The sequence below is a fragment of the Colletotrichum truncatum genome (genome assembly GCF_014235925.2).
Source record: "Colletotrichum truncatum strain CMES1059 chromosome Unknown Contig_0011, whole genome shotgun sequence".
Taxonomy (NCBI): Eukaryota; Fungi; Ascomycota; class Sordariomycetes; order Glomerellales; family Glomerellaceae; genus Colletotrichum; species Colletotrichum truncatum.
Window position 1 is genome coordinate 1,065,943 of NW_027222408.1, and position 27,927 is coordinate 1,093,869.

The 27,927-nt window shown below is 50.3% G+C and overlaps 11 protein-coding genes across 11 annotated transcripts; 5 read left to right on the top strand and 6 right to left on the bottom strand.

Annotated features, from left to right (window-relative positions):
- Nucleotides 1–2,642: 2,642 nt before the first annotated feature.
- Nucleotides 2,643–4,131, bottom strand: CTRU02_214652 (acyl-CoA dehydrogenase; the record flags this gene model as incomplete). The annotated part of the gene is made up of 3 exons (XM_036727841.1): nt 2,643–3,009; nt 3,082–3,942; nt 4,019–4,131. 3 exons carry the CDS (start codon nt 4,129–4,131, stop codon nt 2,643–2,645), a joined length of 1,341 nt encoding a protein of 446 aa, XP_036580370.1.
- Nucleotides 4,132–4,946: 815 nt separating this feature from the next.
- Nucleotides 4,947–5,527, top strand: CTRU02_214653 (mitochondrial 37S ribosomal protein uS12m; the record flags this gene model as incomplete). The annotated part of the gene is made up of 2 exons (XM_036727842.1): nt 4,947–5,102; nt 5,156–5,527. 2 exons carry the CDS (start codon nt 4,947–4,949, stop codon nt 5,525–5,527), a joined length of 528 nt encoding a protein of 175 aa, XP_036580371.1.
- A 396-nt stretch (nt 5,528–5,923) lies between these two features.
- On the bottom strand, nt 5,924–7,455 carry CTRU02_214654 (alpha-mannosyltransferase; the record flags this gene model as incomplete). The annotated part of the gene is made up of 4 exons (XM_070206285.1): nt 5,924–5,991; nt 6,045–6,333; nt 6,388–7,287; nt 7,405–7,455. 4 exons carry the CDS (start codon nt 7,453–7,455, stop codon nt 5,924–5,926), a joined length of 1,308 nt encoding a protein of 435 aa, XP_070060059.1.
- A 3,068-nt stretch (nt 7,456–10,523) lies between these two features.
- On the top strand, nt 10,524–10,751 carry CTRU02_214655 (uncharacterized protein; the record flags this gene model as incomplete). Its single annotated transcript, XM_036727844.1, has 1 exon — nt 10,524–10,751. The coding sequence occupies one exon, from the start codon at nt 10,524–10,526 to the stop codon at nt 10,749–10,751; it is 228 nt and encodes a 75-aa protein (XP_036580373.1).
- A 416-nt stretch (nt 10,752–11,167) lies between these two features.
- Nucleotides 11,168–13,788, top strand: CTRU02_214656 (topoisomerase ii associated protein; the record flags this gene model as incomplete). The annotated part of the gene is made up of 2 exons (XM_036727845.1): nt 11,168–13,449; nt 13,500–13,788. The coding sequence occupies 2 exons, from the start codon at nt 11,168–11,170 to the stop codon at nt 13,786–13,788; spliced, it is 2,571 nt and encodes an 856-aa protein (XP_036580374.1).
- A 456-nt stretch (nt 13,789–14,244) lies between these two features.
- On the bottom strand, nt 14,245–15,510 carry CTRU02_214657 (DNA-directed RNA polymerase III complex subunit rpc37-like protein; the record flags this gene model as incomplete). Its single annotated transcript, XM_036727846.1, has 2 exons — nt 14,245–14,951; nt 15,009–15,510. The coding sequence occupies 2 exons, from the start codon at nt 15,508–15,510 to the stop codon at nt 14,245–14,247; spliced, it is 1,209 nt and encodes a 402-aa protein (XP_036580375.1).
- Nucleotides 15,511–16,579: 1,069 nt separating this feature from the next.
- On the top strand, nt 16,580–17,713 carry CTRU02_214658 (uncharacterized protein; the record flags this gene model as incomplete). The annotated part of the gene is made up of 1 exon (XM_036727847.1): nt 16,580–17,713. The coding sequence occupies one exon, from the start codon at nt 16,580–16,582 to the stop codon at nt 17,711–17,713; it is 1,134 nt and encodes a 377-aa protein (XP_036580376.1).
- Nucleotides 17,714–18,658: 945 nt separating this feature from the next.
- CTRU02_214659 (uncharacterized protein) lies at nt 18,659–18,873 on the bottom strand (the record flags this gene model as incomplete). The annotated part of the gene is made up of 2 exons (XM_036727848.1): nt 18,659–18,693; nt 18,762–18,873. The coding sequence occupies 2 exons, from the start codon at nt 18,871–18,873 to the stop codon at nt 18,659–18,661; spliced, it is 147 nt and encodes a 48-aa protein (XP_036580377.1).
- Nucleotides 18,874–20,905: 2,032 nt separating this feature from the next.
- On the bottom strand, nt 20,906–22,324 carry CTRU02_214660 (cytochrome p450 monooxygenase; the record flags this gene model as incomplete). Its single annotated transcript, XM_036727849.2, has 3 exons — nt 20,906–21,167; nt 21,218–21,831; nt 21,905–22,324. The coding sequence occupies 3 exons, from the start codon at nt 22,322–22,324 to the stop codon at nt 20,906–20,908; spliced, it is 1,296 nt and encodes a 431-aa protein (XP_036580378.2).
- Nucleotides 22,325–24,558: 2,234 nt separating this feature from the next.
- CTRU02_214661 (isoflavone reductase family protein (NmrA-like family protein)) lies at nt 24,559–25,473 on the top strand (the record flags this gene model as incomplete). Its single annotated transcript, XM_036727850.1, has 1 exon — nt 24,559–25,473. The coding sequence occupies one exon, from the start codon at nt 24,559–24,561 to the stop codon at nt 25,471–25,473; it is 915 nt and encodes a 304-aa protein (XP_036580379.1).
- Nucleotides 25,474–26,420: 947 nt separating this feature from the next.
- On the bottom strand, nt 26,421–27,555 carry CTRU02_214662 (putative d-mandelate dehydrogenase; the record flags this gene model as incomplete). Its single annotated transcript, XM_036727851.1, has 2 exons — nt 26,421–27,151; nt 27,249–27,555. The coding sequence occupies 2 exons, from the start codon at nt 27,553–27,555 to the stop codon at nt 26,421–26,423; spliced, it is 1,038 nt and encodes a 345-aa protein (XP_036580380.1).
- Nucleotides 27,556–27,927: the final 372 nt, after the last annotated feature.

A 27,927-nucleotide genomic window follows, 5' to 3' on the forward strand; every position in this document is an offset into this window, starting at 1 on the left:
GCCGGCCGGAGTTTCCGCACCACACCGACGGCGACCCCAGATATCATATCCACCCGCCCATAAAGCCCGCTCCGTTATCGCCATTAAAAGAAAAAAAAGAAACAGTCACGTTTAAAATACGAGGTCTCATGGCACTACTTACCTGCCCTTTTTAGAGCTGCGTCGACACCATTAAAAATCGCTAATCTTGCCATCCCGCCAATCTATTGAAGACTCCCGATACGAGGTCTATCTCACCATCAAAACGCCCGGCTGTCCTCCGTTCATGCCCAGCTAACGTAACCTTTACTTGAAACAAACCTAGCCCTCACCACCGTGAAAGATCGTCCGCTTCAGCCCAAACATCGACAGCCCGTGGTCCTATGTTATGCCGTGCCCAATGCTTGGCCTGCCTGCCCCCGCGTGGTTCAAGCGTCTAGTCGATACTCTAAAACCCAGCCCCGTCCTCTAAGAATCCGTCACCAAAACAGTAGAGAGCGCCGCTCACAAGAAACGGCGAGCAGCCAGCAGACGGCCCCTACCGCTCAGAAGCTCAGTACTGTCGCGGAACCGTTTCGAGCCCTCCCTTGCCCCACGCCTTTCGTCCATGGTCGTCCCCTCCAGTCTCGGCCCGCCCCCAGTCTTAACTCGGGTTGAAGGCCAGTCTCTGTCGACACGTCCACATGCAAGTGCCTACTGACACAGAGACATTCTGTTCCCTCACTGAGAGAGTTTCGGCTCAAGCCGTTTGCTGCTTCTCGCAATTTCAGACATGCCGTATAGAATACGAAGCACGGGCAATCCCCTTCTTTCTTCATGTTCAAAAGCTGTGACACACACCTCATCTGCAATTCACTTGAATTCTACTTACCTTACAATGCTCCGTCTGGGGTTAGCAAAAGAAGAGGAAAGGAAAAGATAATAAAGGAAAAGATAATATACAGCGGTTCGTGCGCCGTGGAGGAGTTGATGTGACCCCTTCGGTCTGATGTGGGTAATCTGCTGCGTCCTCCCGCAACGGGGAACTTGTGTACGTCGTCAAGCGTATGTCGGCAGTGCGTTCCGTCCACGTTTTGCGCGGACGTCATCGTCTGCGCCACTCGAAGCAGTCGGATGAAATCCTGCACCTCATAGAACCCTTCTTTTTTTTTTTTTTTTTTTTCTTTGCCTGCAGTTCAGGCCTCGTCAGATTGTCCTCCATACCTCAAGTCTGTTTAAAGATCAACCTTTGGTCTGAGTGTCTGCATGTCAGGAGCAGTTGAGTAGTTCTGTGCTTCTGCCCATACATCGGCCGATATTTCCTTTTGAACAGGACTTTGGCTCTTTCCGAACCGATTTTTCAAGCCTCAGAAGGGTCTGGACCATGTATCAATTTATTCGTGTCCCGGGTTGCCTGGTTCCAAATTACGATGGCAGCAGAAGGAGCAGAGTTTGCCGTAAATGCTGATCAAAGTCTGGATGGATTCATACCAGTTCATGTCCCACTTAAAATAAGTTTCAAGCGTGCCGAATCATTGTTATTTCTCCGGATTGCGCTTATAACGGAAGGTTACCGCGGCCGTTGAACCACCGGCGGCGTTTGTAAACTCTTTCCTGTGCCGACTCGGAAACTCTCATCGTGTTCCCTCGCGTCCCCTCGCGTCCCGGTGCTTCCACTAAACTCCGTCAAGTGCAGGATTGACCAAGGAAAGACTATGTTATTAGAGGCTTCTTTCTGGCTGTACTACAACTACATTTGGATTGTACGTGGCGGAGTTTGCGGCTATACTTGAACCCAAATTCCTCAACTTTGGACACATGCCAGAGTTGGGCGAACCAATGGGTGTTCTATCATGCGAGCACGACTCAGAAGATCAACTTTTCTTTTGCAACCTTAACGCTCGATGAACGAACGTTACATATCACACGGTCTACATACACCTGCGCAGTTGATCAAGACTGTGCCATTCAGCCAACTTCACATGTGTCAAGCCGTTGGCTGGATGAAGAGTGCCAGTAAGACCTGTAAGAATATCGGATAATGTCTCTCACGGCGTTGTCCACGGCCAATAATGGCCAGCCCGCTGCCGGCCCTTAAGAAGCTGTGTCTTAAATTGTAGTGATGGCGCAAATGTATAGAAAAGCCAATGTCTTTGGCAATCCTGACCCTACCTACACTTCTTCATTTACGGCCATCATCACCGCGAAGTCTACTCAAGGCTCTCTCTATTATTCAGCGTCTTATGCCATTGCCTCGTAATTTGTAATGGCGCATTGAGCAATGTGAACTACCTTATCGACATGACATTAAAAACAACCTCAACAGGCGCACTCGGGCTTACAAAACCAGTTGACATGCCACCTCCTTGAACAAACTCAGTAACCGTAGTCACGTTACATGGCATGTACATACAAGGTGATCTTGACCTCGTAGGTATGAATTGCAAGAGACATCATTCTCAATAGGCAATGGTTGCAGGGACATGCCATCTCAAAACTCCCACAGCACAATCAAACAATTCCCCACACAAGAGCGGGAGAAAAAAAAAGGAACACAAAAACATTCAAGACAACCCAACACCGAATCGTGTCGCTTTTTGGCTACCCCGTCTAAATTAACCCTACACATCCGAGTATTCGCCCATTAAGAACCTAAACCCCCTCCCTTTCCTTTTACTCGCCGCTTATGCAGTGTACTGCTTCTGCAACAACTTGGCAATGGTGTTGAGCTGGATGTTGCTCGTGCCCTCGTAGATGGCGCCGATCTTGCTGTCACGCCAGAACTTCTCGGCGGGGCCATCGCGCACGAAGCCCATGCCGCCCATCCACTCGATCGCGAGACCCGAGACGCGCTGCGCGACCTGGCTGGCGTACAATTTGGCCATGGCGGCGTCCATAACGAAGTCCTCGCCCGCCTCCTTCTTGCGTGCCGCGTTGTAGACCAGAGCCCGCGCGGCGGCGATCTCAGTGTACGACTGCGCAATCTGGTGCTGCATGCCCTGGAATTCACCGACGAGCTGGCCGAACTGCTTGCGGTCGTTCCAGACGTACCTAAAGGCGACAAAGTTAGTGTCCGGGAACTCCGATGAGAAAGGAAAAATGGGGAAGCGAGTGGATGCTTACTTGACGGCGTTCTCCCACGAACCGAGAGCGAGACCGGTCATCTGGGCAGCGATACCGATACGGCCCTCGTTCAGGAGACCAATAGCATACTTGTATCCGTGGCCCTTCTCGCCGAGGAGGTTCTCCTTGGGGATCTCGACGTCGTCAAAGTTGATGACGCAGGTGCTGCTGGCCCTGATACCGAGCTTCTTCTCCTTCTTGGCGATCGAGAAGCCCTTGGTGTCCTTCTCGACGATGAAGGCCGTGATGCCCTTGTACCCCTTGGCGGGGTCGAGGTTCGCGAAGACGATGAAGAAGTCGGCCTCCATGGAGTTGGTGATCCACATCTTGGAGCCGTTGATGCGGAATCCGCTCTCCGTCTCCGTCGCCTTGGTAGCCAGAGCGAACGCGTCGGAGCCGCTCACGGGCTCACTGAGACAGAAGCTACCAACGGTGTTGGTGGCGAGCTTGGGCAGGAAGCGCTTCTGCAGCTGGCTGCTGCCCCACTTGAGGATGGCCGTGTTGACGAGGGTGTTGTGGACGTCGACCATGACGCTGACGCTGGGGTCGACGCGAGCGAGCTCCTCGATACCGATGATGGCGCTGGTGAAGTTCATACCAGCACCACCGAACTCCTCAGGGATCTCGATGCCCATGAGACCCTGCTCAAAGAGCTGCTCGACGACAGTGGGGTCCATGTTCTCCGCCTCGTCCATGTCGCGCACCTTGGGTGCGATGACGTCGTTGGCGAACTTGTTCACCGTCTCAGCCATCGCTGCCTCAACCTCGGAAAGGTGCGTGATAGGCGTAGGAGGAATGTCGGTGATGTCGAGGTGATCAGCATTGCGGCGGCGCTGCGTGGTAGAGAGAGGTCTTGCGGTCCTACAAGGTTGGGAATTAGAGTCAGTGTGATGTTCTTGGTGATCTCCTTTGAGGGGTGTGCATGTTGGCGACTTACTGCTGGAGTGGCGAGATTACTCTGCCTGGAGTGGAAGTCCTCGCCCTCGTCAACGCAGCCACACCACGGCTTCCCCTCAGAGCAGGGCGAAGGGCCCTCGCGATCGACGACATGGTATCAAGTGGTAGAAGAAAGGTAGGTGATGGGAAACTCTCAAACGATTCGGTGGCAGAGGCGAGAAAAAGTATATGGACGTCCGGAGGTGTGGGTGATCACAGATCGTCCGAGTTGCTCAGGTACTTATGCTTCGCTGTAGCTCTCTGACCGTGCAGTAGTGATGCGTAGATGAGTTGCGCTCGGACTAGATTGATCAATTGGCTTTGAGCAAGAGCCTCGAATCGTAAGTGTAAGATGAGAAGCAGATTGAAAAGGATAGGGTTAGGGGGGAGGCGAGAGGAAAGTAGAGTCAAAGATGTGTGCCCGCCCTAGGCCGTGAACCTCAATGCCATCCAAAGCCACGGTACCTCGCGGCTGGCGAACAGACAGCGCCCGCTTCAGCCGAGGATATCCATCCCGCAGCGGGGAGCCACAGTGACCTCCCCCCAGGCCTGGGGAGAGCCGACGGCGCAGCAGCAACTGCAAAAGCCGGGGTTCACCCACATTTCTGATGCGCTTACGTGAGAATCCGTCCAATGAGCGCCTGGAATTGGGGTACAGGGCGGTGGCATGTGATCCCACGCTGTAGCAAATCCGGTCCGCATCGGTGCAAGGGGCGGGCGGTGCCAAGATGGCCGAGGTGAGTGGGTCCGGGGACGGAGCGCCGGGCTATGTTTGCCTCAGGTCTCAAATCATACAAGCTGTTGCTGCAGGATTAGCTAAGCAGTCCAAAAATTCACCGTTCAGAGCGAAACAGGCGCCATCGCGACGAGAGCTTCAGCCGTGTAGAGAGCAATTGGAACGCCGCCGAACCGACACCCAGTTGCCCGCCATGGCCAGCACATTTCTTAGATCCCTCTTCGCTCCGGCGATGAGGCCAGCGGTCTTCCCTCGCGCCGCGTCTCTCCTCAAGCCGACCACGACCCCCCTGATCCGTCCCTTTTCCACGACTCCCATCCAGAATGCTACCATCGGCCAGGTCCTGCGAGTTCGTCTCCATACGCTGACTAGAGATGTTGCACATGCTAATGAAGTTTTCAGGGCTGCCACAAGAAGGGAAAGCGCGCTCGCCACGCCGTCTCCCCTGCTCTGTCCGAGATGGGCGCTCCCGCGATGAAGGGCGTTTGCCTCAGAGTCGGTATCGTCCGCCCGAAGAAGCCCAACTCCGGCCAGCGCAAGACTGCCCGTGTTCGTCTTTCCAACGGTCGCCACGTCACCGCCTACATCCCCGGTGAGGGCCACAATATCCAGCAGCACAGTGTCGTCCTCGTTCGTGGCGGTCGCAGTCAAGATTGTCCCGGTGTACGATACCATCTTGTCCGTGGCGCACTCGATCTTGGTGGTGTCAGCACCCGTACTACCTCTCGCTCCAAGTACGGAACGATGAAGCCCAAGAAGGCTACCGTCAGCTAAAAGGGTGCTGTACGAGACGGTGGAATATGGTGGCAAGTGAGGAGGCAAGGGATGAAGGCAAACAAACAGGCAAACCGCCTGATCAAAAAAGTGTACGACTACTAGACGCATACACATCAAAACGTGTACCATTACAATGTACAAAATACCACGCAATGTCAAGAATTTTGACTGGATAAACTCCAGACGGCACCTGTTGTTTACAAATATCTACAGAGCATAAAGTGTCCAAGTCAAACAGAACCTTTTGACGCCTCTCCACGTTTAGTGCCCCCAATGCCTGCCCATTGTCTCTCATCAATGCAGGTGAAGTCGAACTGTGGCATAACCCAAAAGCCACTATAAAATTGTTGATACAAACTACATTTATTTTTCCACTTTCCCTTTACGATGAACTTAATCCTGCTGGTTCTCGTAACCCTCAGGCTTCTCCATACCGTTGGTCTCGAAGAAGCGACTTGTGCCTGTTTTGCTGTTAGCTGCAATTTTCCATGTGCTTAGAATTGGCACAACTTACAAGAGTAGCCCTTCCAGTCGAAGTTGTCCTTGGGATTGCAGTGGCAGCGCCTCTCGAGACGAACCTTCTCACCAGTGGGGCAGTGAGTGAAGGGAACATGATAGTAGGCAATGTCGTTGAAGAAGTGAATCTGTTCCTTGGGAAGCATGAGGCCGGCAGCAATCGAGTGCACAGGCGCATCTCCCCATCGTTCGTAGAAGAAACCGCCGTCAGCGTCAAGGGACTCGAAATAGTCGATGTAGGCCTTGGAGCGCAGCCAGTTGAGGTCGCCGACTTCGAAGTTGGACCACTAATGTCATGTTAGCGCGCTTCCCACGGAAGCAAAAGAACCAAATCAACTCACGAAATGACACTTGTTGTAGGTGTCACCACCGTCGTCGCTGAGGAAGCTCATTGAGTTACCCTCAGCAATGTGCTCGGGGTGGTTCTTCATGAACTTCTTGGTGCTGTCCCAGAGCGTGGGAATAGTCTCGACGTACTCGTACAAGCTCAAAACGAAGCTGTACTTCTTGTTGTTCTCCTTCATGAAGCGGAACGGGTCGTAGTGGATATCGCAGAACAGCTCAATGGAGGGCTCCACACGCCAGTAGTAGTCGTAGTTCAGCATGGCTGGCTGGCGGAAGAAGAATCCAGACTCGAAACGGCACATGTGGCGGTAGCTCACTGAGTCGCCGTAGATGATCTTGCGCTGAGCCATGTCCTCACGAACCTTGCGGGCCTTCTCCTGGTCAATGTGCTCGGGGAAGGACCAGTGTTCCTTGGGAATCTCGCCATAGATGGTCTTGCCGGAGACGAGAGATGAAGTGACCTTCTTGAAGGTGGCATCGAAGGGCTTGTCGTTCAGGAAGACCCAGTCGTAGTTATAGCGGCGGTTGAATCGGTCCTCAACCTGACGGATGGAGCGGGCAATATCCCAAACATCTTGGTTACGGGCGAGGGTGACGAAGGTTGCGTTCATGCGAGGGCCAGGGGCGAGGCCAACGAGGTCGTTCCAACCGGGCTCGTTCGGGGTCATGGGCATGGGCCATTCCTTGGGGTCGTACTTTTCGCCGACCTTGGGCGCATCACCCTGAGGCTTGACCGGAGCCTTCTCAGCTTCCTGGTTCTGGCCTGGCTGGCCGGCTGGCGGCTTGGCGCCGCCATTCTCGAGTCTCACGCCCTCGTAGCTGGAGTGGGAGATGAAGTAGAATACGGCAAGGCCCTGCGAGAGAAGAACACCGTAAGTAAATATTCCAGGAAAACTGTTGATCGAGGCACAAGGCCATGATGTCGTCGGACCACATTGAACAAGGCCACGGAGGCCAAGGAGCGAGAGCTAGCTACAGTTGCGCTGGCTGAATGTTGGCGAGGTGTCACTTACGAAAAAGGCGAAAAGAATGTATCGCACATATCGTGCTGAGCCGGTAGCCATCTTAACCGATATTCCCAGGTCGAGGATGGGAGCCGGAATGGATAGATGGTGGTTGAAGGATAATAGAAGAGAAACTCGTTCTTCCCCGGGGTGAACGAGGTTGAATATAAACAACAGAGGGAGATGCAGGAAGAAATATGAATACAGAAAGACACGACACTGGGAAAATGTTCAGAGCAGCTGGAGTACCTCAGCAGCAACAGCCCGGTGGCGTGGACCTTGGGGGCCACCTGTAAGACTCTCACAGGGTTCGGGAGGTACGAATGCAGCATACATAGTGCACCCCAAACCGAAAAGGGGAGCACTAGAGGAGGGAGTACCGCGACATGGTAGTTAAGGGGGGTGGGGCGCCAACTGGCCTGAACCCGGGAGCTTTGCAACTCAAAAAGTGCCCCGCCGGCATGCCACCTACGGGGGAGTACATCTGCCAGCTCAAGTAGCTCTACTGCAGCGTTTAGCACCTAACTGGGAGCATCAGATTCAGCCAAGACGGGGAGGGAGCGTAAGCGGTTGGTTGACAGACCTCGAACTGTCCCAAAGATCACTAGCAAAGACATTGTTCTTATTTCTCATGAGAAACTTGGCCCGTACCCAGCTGAGTTTCGGGGCGAATGTGCATTGCAAGCGTGAGTTGCTTGGGCATCACGGCGCATCATTCATTCCTCTGTTCTCCTCCCACCACCCGAAGAGCGCATTCGAGTGTTGCCCAGGGACTCCGTCCTTACTCCGTTCTGAATTTCCAGGTATTCGTCCACTCACCTCTCCCAAACGCATCTAATCTTGGATACCTCCCCACTGCTGAGAGCCATGGGTGCTGGGCGGCGTCATGTCCTCTGACAAGCAGGTACCCAGTACTTACCCATCTTGCCAGCGTCTGCCGCGTACCCGTCCCTCTGGCTTGGTTCCTCTGTGATCGTAACAGGGAACGTGGCCACTGTGAGAATCAGCTGCTACCGTAGTATCGCACCTCAGCCCAACCATCAGGAACACCTACATTTTGTGAAAACTGGAACCGCTTAACAGCTCTCTGGATGGGAAATTTTCTACGGGACAATGGGGGAGAACGTTCCGTACCGGCATCTTGGCCGGAAATAGCCACCACCCTGTGATTATATGACGGTGTTTGAACTCGCCCGTTTGTTCGCAGCACTCCTTATCAACCCCTTGCGCTTCATTCTCAGACCTACAGGATGTACAGGTACACCCATTCATTACCCCTGACAGATCTAGTGGCCTCGTATTAAGTGAAAAATACTTACGTTTCAACAGAGTTGCCAGGCTATTGGGCCCTAAAACTGAGGCAAGAAGGCTCATGGGAAAAGTACCTCCTAATAGCGAGCCATTCTATGGAATTTTCGACTTGCTTTCTTGGCGTTTGCAGCGTTCAGAAGAACGGGACACATTTCGATAACGTCAAATTTTGACCGGCCCATCTCGTCTCTGGCTACCGTTCATATCGTACACTACACTCAGTGAAGCAAGTGATCGTCAAAATCTTTTCCTTCCGGGCGACCGGACCAGGCTGGAGTGCCGGAATTGATCACTCTACCGCAACCATGCAGCATCATAAATAACATTGTAATGTACTTGGATGCTGCAGGTACTAAGTATACAACCGTTACCGTTGACCAACTGTCAATGCTTCCCCTCCAACTACGCCGGTTTCCCTTCATATACAAGGCACGCGATGAGGATGAATGCGCTGTTGACAGCGGACTGTCCGAGGTCAGGACACCATCTTGCAGGGCACTGGCCACCAGGCTGGTCGTGCTTTCATGCCAATAGCGCCAAATCTGTAACCAGATACCTTACTTGGTACAAGGAGCATTCCGACACAAAGCCCAGCCGCGGCTCTGCCACCAATACTAATGTATCCCCAGACGTTCAAATCGGGATGAACCCGTCATGTTCTGGATGCCGATGCTACCAACTTTGGATTTAAGCAGCCCTAGCCCGACAGACGTCTTATCATGGGGCTGAACATTCCAACGGCGTGCCGTATCGCTTGGTAAGGCCGTTTAAGGTCCTTTAAACGTTCGCATTTACCACTTTCATATTGCGGCCAGGCAACGGGTTGTCTGGACATTCGTCATTGTGGAACACATATCACATTCCACAACAGCGTATCTGAATGTGTTACTTAGACCCAGCCCATGTCAACCAAGCAACATCACAGGTCGAATTCAATCTCACGCATATCTAGCTACGAGTTCAGCGGGTTGACTCCAGGAACGAGATATCTCTGCTGGTAACGGGTAAGTGGCAGCATAATGCGCATCTCTGTTTTGTTTCTCGGGTTGTGCACCTGCAGCTGTCATCCCAAGTTTTGTGCGAACCAGTGTTCCAAGTGACGACACATGGATATAATCCATTAGGTCTGACCCAATTCTTGCGATTTGTTTACTATTGTCCTCTTAATGTTTGCTTAAAACCGAACTGTAGGAGAACTTGAGGAACACGGACGAAGGCAAACAATTCGTCACACTTTCATCTCCAGTAACAGAAAATTCATATAGAGTCGGCACGCAAGACATGAAATCAACAGCATAGAAACTTGTATAGAAATGATATTCCAAATTGAAATCCCATTAGGATGTTGTGATGGCACAACGTTTGTCGAATGAAGTAGAGAGCGTACAGTATTGATGGAATATTTTATCTTTACCTTTCGTATATAAACTGACAAATAAGGACGGCATTCACATAGCAAGGCTTTTCGACTAGCCTCTTCAAGTCCCACGTACGACCAGCATTGGAACATTTTCCAGGGGCATGAGGCTGAAGATGGTGGGCTTTACTATCCCAATCCCCCTGGCCACATTATTATGTCCATGAGGGACCTGAATAAGGTGGTGGTAGTGTTTTGTGTATAAGTACCCCTCCATTTGAAACTGGTGAGAGAATACTTGCTACATTATGAAGGGAGGGGCTCTACCGTGCCCCGGCGAGTGACTAATACATCACGTGATGAATCGGCCTCCAGCTCGCTCAACCCAGCTTGGCCATTGGTCCAGCGACTCTTAGTATGTGGGGGCCTCTGGCTCTCGAGCCTCAATTCCTCCCCACGAATGCGAATCGGTGCATCACCACTTCGGACATCGCATCCCAACCCCAGCGACGCGACGCTTTTGTTTCCTTTCCAGCTCCGCCCTGCACCTGGCGCATTGTATTTGACCTTGTGCTTTGATAACATTGTTATCTCTGGATGTGGTTCTATTGAGCAACCCGGCAATAATCCCTTTTATGCCCTGTCGCTTTGCTCGCTCTTTTCGAATCTGGCTTTGACGACATCATGATAGTTTTGGGAGCCGCTCTACTGAAAGCCACAAATCTCTCATTCTCTTAGTGGTAAGTCGATTTTATCTGTTCAGAAGTTGTGTGTTCCCGCGCTCGGTGTTTCTGCCATCGATTTACGGCGGTTGCTGTCTGCTGGTGTAACTGCGAAGGCGGCATTAAATGTACCATATTACCCTCTTGCGTTGGGTTGCAAACCGCAAGAAGAGGGCAAGGACACCTTACCTCTTTCCAAGAGAATGGCAGTTCTCTATGCCCGCCTCTTTGTTATCATACTTGTCAGCTTCTTTGTGGCTCTACCACCTCCAACATCATCTACCACGCCATCCTACGTCATTTCTCTTGACTTCGATACTGACCAATATATAGTATACAGCTATACTTTCCCTATCTCACGAAGACGGATTAGCCAACCACTATGTCCTTCTTCGGTTTCGATCCCACCCGTGGAGGGGGACACAACACTGCAGCGCCAGGCTTTTCTCAAGCCCACGACCCTTTCGCCGGTCTCTCTCGTGGCAACGACGACGAAGGCGATGCTGTCGAGTTCGATGACACGTATGATGGTCTCGGAGACCAACTCGAGGAAAGCGGCGATGCTTTCAACGACGATACCTTCGGTGGCGGCGGCGGCGATGAGATCTCCTCTGCACCTGTAGGCAAGGACTTCGACTTCTTTGGCCAGACGGCCAAGGTCTCAAACGCTATCGAGGAAGAGCAAGTCCGCTACAGCCGCCAAGTCCCAACCGCGAAGCCTGCTCCCGCCCCCGTCCCTGCCCCGGCGCCCGTTCAGCACCACATGCCTCAAGCCCAACCGAACTACTACTATCCCAGTCAGCCGGCCCCTAGGCCTGTTCGCACAGGCTATGAAAAGTACAAGGAAGCAGAGCCCATTCCCGATCTTCATGTTGACGCGTCGCTCTGGGGGATGCCTTCCAAGAAGCCTATCGTCCCCGAACCTTCTCCAGTCCCGCATGGTACACCTTCCGGTGGCCGTAAAGTAATGAGCCTCGAAGAGGTCGAGAAGGCGATGCGGGAGCAAGCCACCCAGCGACCGGCGCAGCCAGCCCTTTCTGGATCTATGCCGAGCGCACACGGCTTCCCTGCGGAGCTTGCTGATTATGGTTACACCCGACCGGAGGCTATTCAGCAACAGCAATCTTACCACGGCGCCGACCAGCAGCAGCGTGGCGGCCAGACCCCCCAGCATCCGGGCCAAGCTCATCCCGTCACCATTCTCCAGCGGCCTCAGTCTCTGAATTCCAAGCAAACCCCGCCTATTCAGAGTACTCCCAGCCCACTTGCTCAACCACCGCACTCCCAGGCTCCTTCTGCTCAACCTACTCAGATCTTGCAAAACCCCAACCGGCTTTCTGGTGATGCTGCTCGCATTGGGGCGCATGGCCCTCAGCCTCATGGACACCACCAACCCCATGGTTCTAATGCTCATCGCTCGCAAGGTTCCATGGGTCGTGTTCCCCAGGTTTCTCAGCAGCAGCATCTGGCACATTTGTCCGAAGATGAAAAGGCGGCGTACCTCGATCAGGAGACCAAGCGTGCCAAGCGCAACCATAAGATTTGGCTGCTCTCCAAGGACAACGGTCTCATGACACCCCAGGACAAGAACTTCGTTACTCGCATTCAGTTGCAGCAGCTTGTCTCGGCTACCGGAAACCCGATTGACCACAACAATGATGATTCGATTGCCGAGGACTTCTACTACCAGGTCCTGAGCCAAATTCGTGGTGGCCAGCGCCAGAACCCGAACCAGCCTTTGAACAACTTCGCCCAGACCTATTTGTTCCAGACTGGTAGCCGTCAGGGTAATATGAGAAGGCAAGGAAGAACTGCCGAGAACCATGTTCAACGAATGGAACAACAGGTCCAGCGTGCCGTCGAGGCGGCCAAAAACAAGCCCAAGAATCCCCAGCTGGTCATTGCAGGTAGTCTGGGCAAGATTTCTTTCAGTAACGCCAAAACACCGAAACCTTTGCTCAATATCAAGCGTACCGACAGCAGCAATGAGGCCCAGCGTCCTGGCAATGGTAAGCGTCACCACGGAGAGTCTAGTTCTCTTGACCGCAAGGCTATTCTTAAGAACATTGAGAATGTCTACACCACTGTCATGAAGATGGAAGACCATGCCCGCCACATTCCTCCCCATCCTGCGAACGGCAACGACGAAGAGTTCCACGTCAAGCACCAGGAGTGGTTGGAGGTCGCTCAGTCGCTCAACAACCAGCTTTGGGCAGACCTGAAGGTTCATGAGCCTATTGGTGCCACCAGCATTCACCCCTTTATCGCATTCCTGTCATTCCCTAAGGGAAAGAAAGCTATTCCCCGTGTTTTCCGGCACATTAGCTTCGAGCAGCGCACTACTATTCTGACAATGATCATCCTCCACCTGGATCAGCTTGACGTTGTTCGCGGTGCTCAAATGACTGACGGTGAAGTAAATCTCAATGCTGCTATGCGTGAGAGCATTGAACTCTTCTCTGCTGCTGTCATGCCGAGCTTGTTTGCCTATTTCAACGAGACCGAGCTCGATATCGTCACGGGAGTCCTAGGCCTTATCACTAAGCTCAACATTGACCTTATTGCCAGAACTCGTGTGGGTTGCTCGATGTTGACCCTTATCTTGAGTCGCGCAGAGCTCCTGAAGCAGGGTGGTGGAGGCACCCCTCAGCTGTGGGCGGAATGGTAAGTTTTCCTCCCAAGTGGCTTAAGCATTATAGACTAACAAGACATAGGGAACAAACCTTCAACCTGTTCTTCAACATCCTTGAGCCTACTCTCCACCACATCTTCCCCGGCAGTGTTAACACTGGTGAGGATGTCGTCGTCTGGCAGCTGCTAGCCGCCGTTGGTGTCAGTGCCAACCCTGAACAGCAGCAGCGCCTGGTCCTTGCTGTCAAGGATCGTGTCCTGGACACCGTTGCCCACGCTAAAACCCTCCCGGGTGCCATGGCAACAACCCGGCTGGCTACTGTCAACCTTTTCATGCATTCCATTGGTTTGGATGTTGAATTGCTTCAGTAATATCAAATATGAGTGCCGCTCAAAAAAGGAGGCGACCATGGCACTGCATACACAAGTCACATACGCCTGGGACGTACCACGTTTGTTTGATCGTTTGCATTGAAAGCTTGGGATGTTGTTGGTCTTACTCGACGCTCGGCCCATTATTTTGAGGGCATTGGGGTCACCGCGAAGTTGTGGTACTGGGGCTACAGCTTTGATGGAGGATTTGAACTCGCGAGGGGGGACCTGTCCCATGGCAATATGCATAAACATATCTCGTGTACATTACACGCACGACTCTGAGATGACACCGCCATATTATCATTAGCGGTGCATCAAGATCAACTTTGCTAGTTAGAGCCAAAAAAAAATCTGCATTTGAAGTAAATCACCCGTCCCTAATAACCATTTTGTCTATATCATACCGCAACGCCTAAGCTATGCAAATCAAGACCGCCAAGAAGTCCATCCATCTCATGTTAGGTCCATGCCAGAAGATGCCTGAGCAGGTGCCGCCCTGGCCTTGCCGCCTCTTCTCGGTCCTACCACACCACGAGCCTTGGCTTTCATCTTCCTTGCTTCTTCTTCGGCGAAGGCTGCCGCAGCCGCCTCGGCCTCCTGCTCTGCCTTCGTCAAAGGCTTCGGCTTCTTGATACCACTGACGGCCTCCAGCAGCTCATCGTCACCCCATTTCGTCTCTAGTCTCGAAACCGCTTCCGCCAAATCAATCGCTGGTTTCGTCTCGGCCTCGCCCGCCTCAATTGCAGCCTTCTTCTTTTCCTCATCCTCCTCATCAGTAGGTGGTGGCGGCCTGTTGTCGCCAGGCGCACGGAGGATGAGAGACTCCTGGTAGATATCCCAAGCAGCCTCGTCGTTCTCGTCCGTGTACTTGAGCTTGCGCCACGGCTCGATCTGGACCGCACGCAAACGGTCCGCCATGGTCTCGCTCTTCGCCGTCGCGCCGTCGGGCGTCGTCTTAATGGTCATGTGGATCGCTCGCGCTGCGGCACCCTGGCCTCCAGCTCCCGAGGCACCTGCTCCTGCGCCGGCAGCGGCAGCGGCGTTATCCTTTGCGGCAGCTGCGGCAGAGGCGTTGCGGTCTTGTTGGGCTACTGCGTCAACGTGGTGGAGCTGGGGACGGAGGTGGACGAGGTTGGTGACCGGGGTAAGGTGAAGGTCCTCTGATCACCTTGTTAGCAACGAATTTGCAAGAAGAGTTCGGCGGAAGAGCGACATACTGCCTTGGAAGACGCCAATCATGTATTGCACTTCCTTGTGATCGGGACATTGGCCGCCTAGGGTCTGCGTACGGAGGACCTTGTCCTGGCGCACGGCTTCGGGCCACTCGAGGTACATTTCGTCCTCGAGGTCGATCTCGCCGCGCTTCTTGGGCCGGGGCGGCGGTGCGCCGACGCCGAAGCCACCCGACAAGCCGTGAGTACCGCCGTTCTTGGACTCGAGACTGGCCTTGAGCTGACGGCCCCACTTCATGCCCTTTTCCTTGTCGTAAGACTGAGTGTAATCGAGTGGTACATCAACTTCGACCATTCCGGCGCGAGCCTTGAGGCGCATCTCGGTAGGCGTGGCCTGGCGGGGGTCGGTGCGGTTGGGTTGCTGGAGGACCCAGAGCTTGCGGCCCTGGGGGAGGGAGGGGTTGAAGAAGACGTCATAGGATGCGATGACGGGATCCTCTTCGAAAGAATCGTCAGAGGGCCCCATTTCTGCTGTCGGGGCGGGCATTGTGGTGGGTGAGGTGTGAGTGTGACTCCTTCGCGATAGGTAGTAGTCAGCGGCGTTGGAGGTTGAGGCGAGGTACGTTAAATTTTTGGATTAGAGGGTAGTAAGTTACCCCACGGTCGGAGGACGTCAGGGCTTATCGATAAGAAAGTTGGAGCTAATCCTGGTCTGGGCGGGATGGTGGGGGACGAGCTCCATCACTCATACTTCTTAACTCCTGACCTCCGCTACTTTGGACCTTATTAAGAGTGCGACATGCGACACATCAGATTATTCAGCTTGTCATGTCGTTAGTTAGTTTTTGGGACATTAATAAAAGTTATTGAGGCGATTAGGTTCTTGGCCAAAACTTGAAAGCAAACCTAGCCGTTGATCCGCCTCTGGTCTTCTCAAGCTGCTAATCTGCCTTCTAGACTGGTCCCCTCTACATATGATGAAGTTACTGATAATCATTGAGTGTTGTTGAAGACCAATAAGCACTAACATCAAAGTAACTTTTTTCACGAGATCTTGGGAGGATGGAATTGGCGGCATTGAGGTGGTAACTATGTAACCTTAAGGGCATCATGGGGAGTTGATGACGGAAGAAATCCGACATCCTGCACCAGTCGGATTCAAAGGAAATCGCAGCTGTATCACCTGGTCTTTAAGTTGATATGGTGCTTACAAGTTCACCCTTGCAGTAGTTCACGAGCCGTTCTGTATGATAATCATGGTGTGGTGTAGTGGTTGCATTGAGATAACTGAGGCCTAGTCTGCGCGGTCTCACTACTATCTTACAGCTGCCGCAGGACCAGGGCTCACGCGCAGAGCATAGACTACACACTTAGGCTTAAGGATGCAGGGTTTTAAGAATAGGAAGCCCTCTTGTATGTGACAACTGGCAGCGCCATGTCCTTTTATGGACTCGTTCGGGCTAACACAAAGGTAGCGCTGATGAGAGACGCTAATTATCGCGCGATGACTTACACAGGACTTTCTGTCTTTCAATTACCTTAATAAAGAAGCATGTTCTTCATTCGAATGGACCTAAAATGCTCAAAAGGTCTGAAAACGCAATTGGCAAACGGAAATGGCAGTCGAAGTTCCCGACTCGTTGAACTGGCTCTCCTTCGTTACTGGGATCCTGGGCTTCGGCCTGACAACGCTCAATCTCATCGCCTTGTACGCCAACTTCGTCGCCACGCTTCGCTCAGCACCGCACGAAATCCGTGATTCCCTTGGAAATCTTCGACAGCAGCTGTGCGAAGAGCGCGAGGCACTTCGCCACCAGACGCGGGAGATCCGGTCCAGAAGCAAGCTTCGTCAGCGCATATCTCATATTGGTGACAAAATCTCTAATACCGAGGCTCGCAATGCGCTCATGTATGCTGAGAGTACCATTCCTCTGCATTACATGACCCTTCGCGATCTTTGGTATGCTTTCAAAGACCTCGAGAGACCGTTCCTCGTAGCAAGCGGCCATCGAGCCGAAGCAATCCACAACGGTGCTTCGTGGGTGGAGAACGACCTAGACGAGAAGGTACGGGGAGACTTTGAGAGGCATGGAGAGGCGGGGAGTTTTGCAGATTGGAGCGCGTTATATAAGTGCGACTTCGTTCATCGGTTTATCTGGTGGCAGACGAAGGACAATGTAAAGAAGTTGGGTGATGAAGTTATGCGAGTGATGCTACGGAGAACAGAAAGAGAAGTCACATATACCCGGATGATGGTTAAGCAGATGTTTCAAGGCGGTGGAACTGCACAAGTTGTCGAAGGGCATCCGAAGCGTCCCGGGGGAGGTGGTGGAGCCAGGCAACCTTTAAGTAGGGGATTTGTACGTGTGCCGTTGAGGAGGAGGACGCCTCAGCCAAGATACGACCAGGAAAGCTCATCCCTTGACCAAATCAGAGATGATGAAAGCCGGATAACAAGGTGGGGTACTGAGAATTCGAGAGAAAACAGTCCTGCCGCCAGTGAGCAGAGAAAAAGTTATCCCCGGAGTGACGCTGCCACCGTTGGCAAACATCACCATCATCGCCATCGCCACCGACATCAACACAAAAGGGAGAGATGGGGTGATTTTCAGGCTCGAGCTGACAGAGCCTATGAGAGTGAGAATTTGGCCGAGGTATCAAGGGATGGAGGGCACAGGGTTATTGAGGTGATTCCTAGACGCGATTTTGAGCATCATCCACAAGCAAGGCTAAATGACGAAGAGCATTGATTGAAAGCAAGTTGTTACTGTCTTAGATCGTTAGAGTTGTTCTGAGTTTCGTCTGATTCTCTTTAGTTCTGTTCAACTGGGTATGCTACTACAAGGTTAATTCCAATGCGTCGATCCTTTGACTAGCGAGATGGAACGAAAAACGCTCAACATCAAATGAAATGTAAAGGTTAAAAATGAAGACAAGATAGTATTGAAACTGGACTAATTAAAGTTTTGCGTAGCATTACGTGTTTGCGGTCTTCTCCGCAATGACCTCCCTTGTTCGATGACTCGTCGGATTTTGATATCACTTTCCTAGAGGACAAACTCAGTTGAGTCGCCCTTGAATTGGGATATGGATGGGGGTGCTACCTAGCTAACCCCCGTTTTCTGGTAGATGGTATGCACCATGAAACATCGGTGAGCGCTATTATTAGGGTGTTTCAAAGCCACCACGCAGTCCGGAAATATGCGTCGGGAACTTCTCCTGTCCGCATGCGGGCACAACCATGGACATCCTTGTTTGAAACTGTGAAGTCGCCGACTACCCTGCTGCTCATCCTCTCTGTAGAGACTGCTTAGTTTTAAAGACGGCTCAAGAGTGGTGACAAACCCTCATACTCATTGTTGGGGTTTCAGATAGCCCTCTTAAATGATGTAAAACGCCGGAGTTTGTGGAAGCAGGTGGTATCCGACTCTGTCGCCCACTATCATCATCACCACAATACTCATATCGCTGATATCATCATAATACCGGTCCGTCCTTCTTGCATACAGTATTCACTTATAGATCCTTTGCACAAAGAGACATGCAGTTAAAGCCAACCGATATTTGCTTTGGCCATCAAAAGGATTTGATTTGTCTGATGTCATGTCTGCTAACTAAATCCAGTCGAACTGCCTAATACTCCTGATACCAACGTCTTGTATCAGTGTGTAATCGACTAACTCTGGTAACAACCTCTATTTTCCGTTGCAGGTAGGGGCGCAGAGAGCGTCTGGATGATGACAGATAATTAGCTAACCCACCCAACTGTAACATTCGTAGAAAACACGGAAGACTTACTGCACTCGTCTTCACTTGGCCTAGGGCATGTTCGCTGGCAGTCCTCGCAAGCACCTGCCATGGCACCAACAATGTAGGTGGCAGCGATAGCGAGAATAATTTGGAAGCGCATGTTGTCTGGTTGGATTAAACGGTCAACGTTTGTATTGGTGGAAAGTATTAGATGAAATTGTGATATGTTCTGATCTTATGATGATAAGACGAAAAAGATGCGATGATAGGAGACGATGGCGCGATGACAAAGTAAAATGTTGCGATGAACAGATTCTTTCAAGCCCTTTTTATACTCCTTAGTGGACAAATTTATCTAACAACTTGGGAAAGCCGAGCCAGCAACTCGGGGTTACGTTTCAGCTTCAAACCGATGATATGCTGTCTTGATTCTTACTGTATCCTTCAGATGCCGCGTTCCTGTATGCTGATCTCCTAAAGCTGACTCGTTTCCGTGACTTTCGTTTTCCGCTGCCAAGCGGAGCTCTTAACCAAGCCCCCGGTATCCGTACGCCGTCGTGACTATGTGCTTCAAACGAACATGCAATGACTCAGGCAGGTAGCTCTTTACAGTGTTGTAGACTTTAGGTTTACGTCTAGACGCGTCATCTTATTTGTATCGATATGTCAGCTTTTAATATCCACAGTCACCCATACTGGCGGTAAAGTTGGACGCAGAAAATGTTTGAGAAGCTGTTTCCCATCATACGGCAACTCCACAACTGTGGATACAAAGATGAAGATTACTATCTTTATCCCGAAGCATTGCGGTCAACGACTGCTAGCGAGATGGATCTGTAACCTAACCATATCGCTCATCGCCGCTTTGCGGCAAGTCATGCTCGCCACATCCATTCGGGTACTTGGATCATCCAAGACCACCCCAGATTTCATGACAAGGGACAGATTACGCCTGAGCAAGTTGAACTATCATATACCGTTATATAACTTAGGAATTCATGGCTTCTTATAGTTGTGGAATGGAAGAAAGCAAGTTGGGAAAAGAAATACGATAAACGGCCTGGGTGCAAGGGAAACAATAGACATGAGGATAGAAAGCGGACTGTTATCATTGAATCATTCAACATCTTCTCCGACTACTACGATCAAATAGACTTTACTACCAGTAGCACGTTCTCCGCCTTGTGTGTCAGACTGGATGGAAGGTAGAGTTGCAATAACGGAAATATGGCCCACCTTTCCTTGATAGTTTGCCGCACAAGCATAATATGCCGTCATTGACATACGTTCTTCGTCGATGAAAAAGTAGCCAAGACTTTTTCTCAACAACCTAACTTCGGGTCACTCCGCAAAGGCGTGGTGTACTTGACCTACCCAGGACATGGCTTCGTAGGGGGAAGAGGAGTGACAGGGCTCAAGGGTTTCAAATGAACTTTCTATATTCACTTCGTACGAATCATGGCCATGTAGCAGCCAACGGATGTGATTAGTATTCAAGGAGGAATAAACTTCGCTTCTGACCCATGTTCCTCCCTGTCAATTTCCCGTTATATGTGGGCAGGCAGATACACAACTGCTAGCCCGTCTTCCGAGGATTTATCGTATTCGTATTGTACGACGAACTAGGCATATAGTAATCAGACTAGGAAAGGTGTGAAAGAGTGACTTAGTTTAGAAATAGGGTATGTATGTATGGGAGAAAGTATATACTTATACGTCTACGGTGTGCGTTTCATAAAGCTTACGTAAAGCCTCCTCGGTGTGTTCGGTAAGGGTTGACACTATCGTCACATATTGACAGCGCCTGATTGCTATTTGTCTCACCTTAACAGGTACGGCTGGTTAATCTCACTAATCCATGTCGAAATGAAGCTGAACTGGCCTATTTGGTGGATAGAAAATACGCGGATCAGGGCAAAATGAAGCCAGCACCAACAGCCAACCAACAACTGCTCACCAAATGGTTATGTTGTCTAAAATATGTAGACAATAAGAAATAGAGGCAAGAATACAAATAATGCAACAATCTACACGTTAAGTCGCGATTGTGGCCTGCTTTTGTTCACACAAATTCCAAGTAAATCAGTGAGACATGTTGCTAATTGGCTTACTGGCCAAGAATCTATCTCTAGCAAGATTTGGTCTCTCAAAGGGAGAGTTGAAGATTTCGGAAGACTGTCCTGCTTAATTTACTAATTTCCAAAAAGCACTACATTGCATCTGTTGGCGACTGGCTTCGAAACTATGAAGCTCACCATGTCCATCATATCATCCGTCATGTTACTTGCAAGCCGAAGGCCGTGGCATTTGCGGAATAAAAGGGCTACAGCCAACCTCATTTCCATTCGGGCCAGTGATATTCCAAGGCACGAACGCGATCCTGTCCCGAACGGAGAGAACATTTGCTTTTGTCTCTCAGTCGGCACTCCAGGTAGAAATCGAGACTCGTCAAACCTTTGGCTGTCATTAGGAGACTCTTGCGGGAGCAGATTCGAGAAACTTACCGCAAAGGGTCTGGGAACACTTGAGCAAGGCGATGCATGGTGTATGCCTGCGTCATTACTGTGGTACCGCCAGGAATCATGTACCCTCCGATGGTCACCCCAGAGGGTGGAGTGGTTCTAGGTAAGGTTCCCTGAACCGCACCGTAAAGTCGCAGTGACTCGTCAATGACAGCATTCAACAACGGCAGCTTTTCCAAGATTTCGTCATTAAATTTTTCATTTAGTCCTGTCAGCTCCTTCTCAAGTCGCTGCTGAAGATCAGGTCTCTTGAGAATAGCCCAGATAGTGTAGGTGAGAGAGCTGGATATCGTATCAGACCCGGCGATAAGCATGTTGGCGGCCTCTCCCCGAATAACCTCGTCGCTAAGCTCCGCCTTCTCATTGGTCTCGATCTCCGCTACAATTGTAGCGAATAGGTTTGTTTTGTTAGCCTTGTTGCGATGAAGGTTCTCCACTGCCTTTCTGCTATAGGTTATCATTTCTGCCCTCGTGTTGGTCAAAAGTTGCACAGATTTGGTGGGCATATAACTGAGAAAGTAGTGCAGCCAAGGTAGCTCGTAACGTCTGGTGCTCGCAGAAGCAACGGCATCAAGAACTTCAACGTATCTGTTTTTCTGAAACGTCATCAGTTAGCCATGTTATTCACCAAAAAAGAACAGCGCAAGAAAAGTTTGCCAGATTACTTACCTTGCCCGATTCCAGCATTTCAAATGATTCCCCAAAACAGAGTTGTCCAATTACATCGCTCGCCATGAATTTCCACCACTTATGTATATCAGCAGACCCTCCAATTGCCTCGGAGCGAATGCGGTCTGTCGCCATCTCAACCTTTGCACGCACTATAGCCTCACAGTTCTCTCTGAGAGAGGAAGCAGTAAAGGCACGAGCGAAAAGTCTGCGGCGGGCAGCGTGCGTTTTAGGATTCATCATCGTAAAGATTCCAGGTTTAGCCCCTCCAGTAAGTTCCTGATAATATTTTGCCTTATTGAAACCAGAGCCCATGCGATGTATGGCGATAAAACCTTCTGGATCAGCGATGGAGACTTCATCTGGAGAGATCCGTACGACCGGGCCAAACGTTTGATGTAAGTAATCGATGTAATACATACGTTTGCCCGTTACTGTGTAATATTTGAGGACATAGTGCGTTAGTTTAACGTGCCAGGGGCCTGGTAGGTGCCTGAGAGACGATGACTGTGCAGCGATAGCCAGCTTAAAAGACCATCGTTAGCTGTGAAGCAGCATCGGAACAGCATGAAAATGGAGACATACACGGACTATAATGACGAAAGCCAAAGCAGCTATGAGAAAAAGCATCGCAACTGGGCTTAGGAAAGCCATTGTACATCGATGTTGATTCAATGTTACCTATCTGCACCCGAAAAACTGTTGATACACTCGGAGAACATCGGCTTCTGTCAAGCCAAGCTAAAGTCAGTGACTCGAACATGCATTTAGTAGGTTCGAAATCAGATTCCAACAAATGGTGGTTGCCATGGAAAGTTGGTTCTGAGGAAAGTTTCCCCTCTTTATAATATATACTCTACATGCCCGACGAATCCGGCGACAGTGGCTCGAGGGTTCCAGGCAACTGTTATACAAAATTTCATGCAGCTGATTGGCCTTCTGTACTCATCGGGGAGAAAGGCCAAGTTCGTCACAAGGTTGTAAGGTTATGCTTGCAAGGTTACCCGTGGGCGAGCGGGGGTCTGAAGTGGTACGAAAGACTAATCTAATCGGCTCTCGGTGTTATCCAGAGGCCGAACAAAGAATGCCTCGGTGACTTTGTCCGGATCTGATTGATTCGAATTTAGCAGTTCTTTAAGATGCCTCCGTTTTGGCTGTGAGTTGTTAGACAAGTTGAAGTCTGAGACACTGTTTTACATCCCCGCACTTGGAGTACAAGTCTTGGGAACGGGTTCGTCTTCCACTACTAGATGCATACTATGTACACTGCAAAGAAAGCTATAAGCCAGAGGGGAATTTCAGCTGGGGAGTTACACAGGCTAGAACCTGATCTCTGAGCCTAATGAGAATTAAGTAATATATCTGTTTCTCTTCTGATAACAACAGATGCTACGGTTCTATTTACAGCCTATTCAAAGTTTAAAACTAGAAAATAAAGTAACAGGTAGAGCAACAGCACTTACCGTGATCCATAGGATTATTTCTCATGCATTGAAGTCAGGGGGCAATCCTACACCCGAAGAACATTGGAGATTGATTGTGCATTTTGCGGTTGTTAGGAAAGCCTGGATTTGAACTACTAACATCCTTACAAAAGAGTCAAGTGCTATGCATAATAGGTAGGAAGCTAACATCGATGACTGAAGTGAAATAATAGTTTGATTTCCGTAAAAACTGGACGTTGGGCTCGGTGCCACATTATTGGTTTTATGGTCAAGGTGGTTGACTAGGTAAGGTGCTTGAAGCCCGGAAGAAAAATATTCGATTGATATGTCTCAGACCCTCATGATAATTCTGTACATGGTATATCAACAAGCTCAGTCAGACAGGGCCATTCAACAGACCAATCACGAGAAGTGTTCATTTTGCAGCATGTCTTTGGGTTCTGAGCGTAGAGTTGGTGAAGGAAGTGTTACAACACACTGCTGGATAATTGTGGCTGATTCTAGTGGGTTTGATAAGACGATATCCAGCTACATCAATTAATGATTACTATTCAAGTTTCGGTAATGCATGGTGCTTATTTATAAACTGAACGATACTCAAAAAGAAAGACACGCTAGCCCCCACAGTAAGATCAATGCCTCCCAAAGCAGTTAGTCCTCTGCTGTGGTGAACAGGAATTGACCACGTTCACTAATCATGAAATTTCAAGAATATATCTCAGGTTCACGGAGCAAAACCGTTGCCTCTTTCGGGATTTGTTCCACTCCTACCTCTTTCTTTAATTGAGCTTAGTAAGTATGAACGGTGTTTGTCAACTCATCACATTATTGTGTCTATGACGAACGCCGTCATACTAAGACATGCAACATGCAATATCAAAGCCCGGGGCTTAAGGGCCGAGGCGTTTTAGCGAGCCTTTGTAGGGTCTATATCGCTTGATAAGCCAATGCATGCAGGTATTGCAACAGTATCATGCATCATGTTTCATGACGCACATACATGAAGGATGAATAATTCTAGGATGTCTAATACACAGACGAACCATCAATATGGAAGGAGAAATGGACTGACATGTAGAGTCATCTATATAAGATACCCATTATCACGAACGCTTTCAGTCAGTACAGCTACCAACTCATCACATCAGCCTTCTTTGAACACATACTTTACCACTAGAAGCCAATCTCATCTAACACACAACAAAAACTATGTCCAGTTTCAAGAGTGTCCTTCTTATCGGCGCCAATGGCTCTATTGGGAGTTATGTACTGGCTGCCCTTGAGGCTCAATCGGATTTAACCATCACCCTTTTACAACGCTCTTCATCCAAGACGAAATTGCCGTCCCATCTTAAAACCATCACCATTGCAGATACATATCCGACCAATGAGCTGGTACCAGCATTCACAGGTCAAGATGTGATTGTCAACTGCATGACATCCCTCTCAGTCGCCGACCAATTTCGCATGATCGACGCTGCCATCACTGCAGGCGTCAAGCGATATGTTCCAAGCGAATATGGGCTTAACAACATGCGACCCGATGCCCAGGCTCTCAACGCTGTGTTCCACGACAAAGGGAAGGTGCAAGAGTACTTGCGGTCCAAGGCGGATCAAGGTGTCTTGGAATGGATGTCCATCTCTTGCGGCATGTGGCTGAAATGGAGCATGGTGCACGAATTTCTTGGGATGCATGTCAAAGAAAAGAGATTTGTATTTTGGGATAATGGGGAGGGTTTGATGTCATTCACCACGGAAGAGAACACAGCTACCGGCTTGGTAAAAGCCCTGCAAATGCCCGAGGAGACGAGAAACACAAACGTGCTTCTCAGCGATTTCGCCGTCTCACAGAAGCAGTTGTTGGACGCCATTGAGAGAATTCAGGGCGCGAAATATGAGACCGAAACCATCGACAGCCTTGCGTACATCGAAGAGAAGCAGGCGGCTGTGAAGAACGGAGATGACTCTGCCACATTCGCACTGATTGAAACGGGGTTCGTTACCGGAAGATATGGTGGGCACCTGGAGAAGGAGGGTCCTATTTTCAACGAACGGCTTGGTCTTCCAAAGAAGTCATTAGATGAGGTTGTAGAGAAGGCGCTCAAATTTGTTGGTGCCATCTAACTATGTTACGGAGCAAGTGACTCAGCGTCCGTGTAGTAATACTAGTTAGTTGAGGCCAGATTTTCAAACGGTCAAATGTCTATTCTACATCACATGAACCTTACACTAGATCTTGCTTTCATAATGAATGATACTACTGCCATGCGTATCACGCTTAAAAGCCCATCCAAAGCCCAATAGAGTATCTATCTAGAAGGTGGAGCAAATGGTCATCGTATTCGGCGGTGAAGAGCCAGAAGGAGGCCTGAGCTTCAGGAACATGAGGTATGAGGGTTTATGAGCATGTTCAAAAGACCTAGCCGGTAAGTTACGATGCGTGTCTCTGCTTTATCACAGCATAGATATTTGAACTCGTACTGAAATAGCCCTCATAAGACTCTAAAGAAGCATTGACGGCGCTTCAAATTCAGCATTCTGTCTTCAGTTTGGTAATCACATGTTGGTGTAAGTGCAAACTTGCTGCGGTACTCGTGACACAGTCAGACGGTGTTCTTAAACAAGAGCCGCTTTAATACATACCGTAAATGGCTAAGGAGGCCAGGAATAACCAGTGATAGTCAACTACAACATATCTGGCAACTAACCCCGAAAGGAACATCGATGTGGACTGAGATTCCAGGACAACTATGTAGATACCTTTCATTCTAAAGACCGTGTTTCTCCCCCGCGGCGCCACGCTCCTCTCTCCATTTTGCGTCGTCGCAGGCTCCCACTTGATTGTCGGCTGACTCCGAGCGTTTCAACGTGTATTATGACTCAAGAAATCAACAAATATCACTTTAAATGGGGGCAATAGATTGTTCTAAAATCATTCAATTGAGGGTTCATCATAGCGTTTGTCATAAAACCGACTTATCCATATGCCCATCCATCCATCCATAAACTCCTTGGCTTTCCTTTGCTATTCATACAGAAAGCTCGCATAGCCTTTTCCTCAAAACTCTCAATTAAAGACGACTCTGTTTGATCAAGTGAGCGTTGACAGGCGAAACAGCCTTGCCAGTTTCGTTGAACGACAAAATGTTTTCCATTCCCAACCTCTCAAACCCAATGTGGGCGTCCAAAGACGCACCGGCGTTGTGTGACAGGACCTCGACGTTTCTCATGTTGATGAGTTCTTTGCTGACGTGAGGTTCGTTGAAATGAACATCAAGTCCAGCAGCAGACAGCTGACCACTCTTCAACGCAGCAATCAAAGCATCCTCGTCGATCAGCTTGCCACGAGCAATGTTGATGACCTTAGCACCTCTCTTCATCTTGTTGATTGCCGTCGCATCTAGCAGGGTCTTGCCTGCAAAAGGCGTTGCGACAATCACACAGTCTGCAGTGGCCAGCAAGTCGTCAATATTCTTGTAGTAGGTCGCGTTCGTGGGCTTTTCGAGCTCCGGGGGCATTCGGACAACGTCGTTGTAGAGAATCTTCATGTCATGAGATGCATAAGCCTTCTCTGCGATGCGTCGGCCAATCTTGCCGTAACCGATAATCCCCAGACTGAAGCCGTTGGGGTTTCGTGAGACGGCAGCGAGCCCTCTGTTGGCTTCAACAAACTGGTCTGGGTCACCAGAGCGAGCAGCAACGGAGGACCAAGAAAAGAGGCGGAAAATAGAAATGATGAGCCAGATTGCTCCATCGGCGACGGATTCGGTACAGGCTGCGGCCGCGTTGCAGTAGATAATACCTGCTCAAATCGTCAGCACTTACTGTCATGAACAATTGGGATGACAAGACCCAAGTCATAGTGTCAGTAGCCACGGTTCACAAGTCGAGCGACTTACCCCTCTTTGCAAGAGCTTCCGTGTCAACCCAGTCAAATCCAGCGCCGGCGCTGGCAGAAATTTTGCATGATGATGGCAGAAGCGAAATCAATTCTTGGTCCCAGTTGCCCATCTCGCCTCCTGTGTTCCAGAAAGGACGGTAGATGGCGAAGAAGTCTCCAAACTTCTTGTCCTTCAGTGCCTGAATGAACTCGGCGCGTGGCATGCTGTAAGACCGCCGAATCTCGAATTTAGAAGTGAACTCCTTGTAAAGATCATGATTCCATTTGATATCGTCGCCGAGTTGCAAAACAATAGGCTTGCCCATTTTGACTGTTAGAGTGGTTGAAACTGGTGGGAATAGTTAATGAGAGGAGGATGGTAGGAGAGACTGAGGGGAGAAGGAAGTCAATTTAGCAATCAGGAGCTCGGTGTGCTTTCCGCCGTGATATTTATGTCGGACGATACGCCGTGCAGTCGGTGTGTCTTGCTCGAACATCATATCACAGTCTCCTGATTGGGTTTGTTGGGCTCGAGTCGGCGATATTTTCCCTGTTTGGGGTACTTCGTAGGAAGCTGTCCCGGTAACACCCTGGAACCGTACAGCGGTCCTGTGTCGCTCTGCATTGAGCTACTGGAGCTCCTGGATACCCGCCCCCGCAAATAGCCCTCAACAAGCCCACCACGACCCACAGGAGCT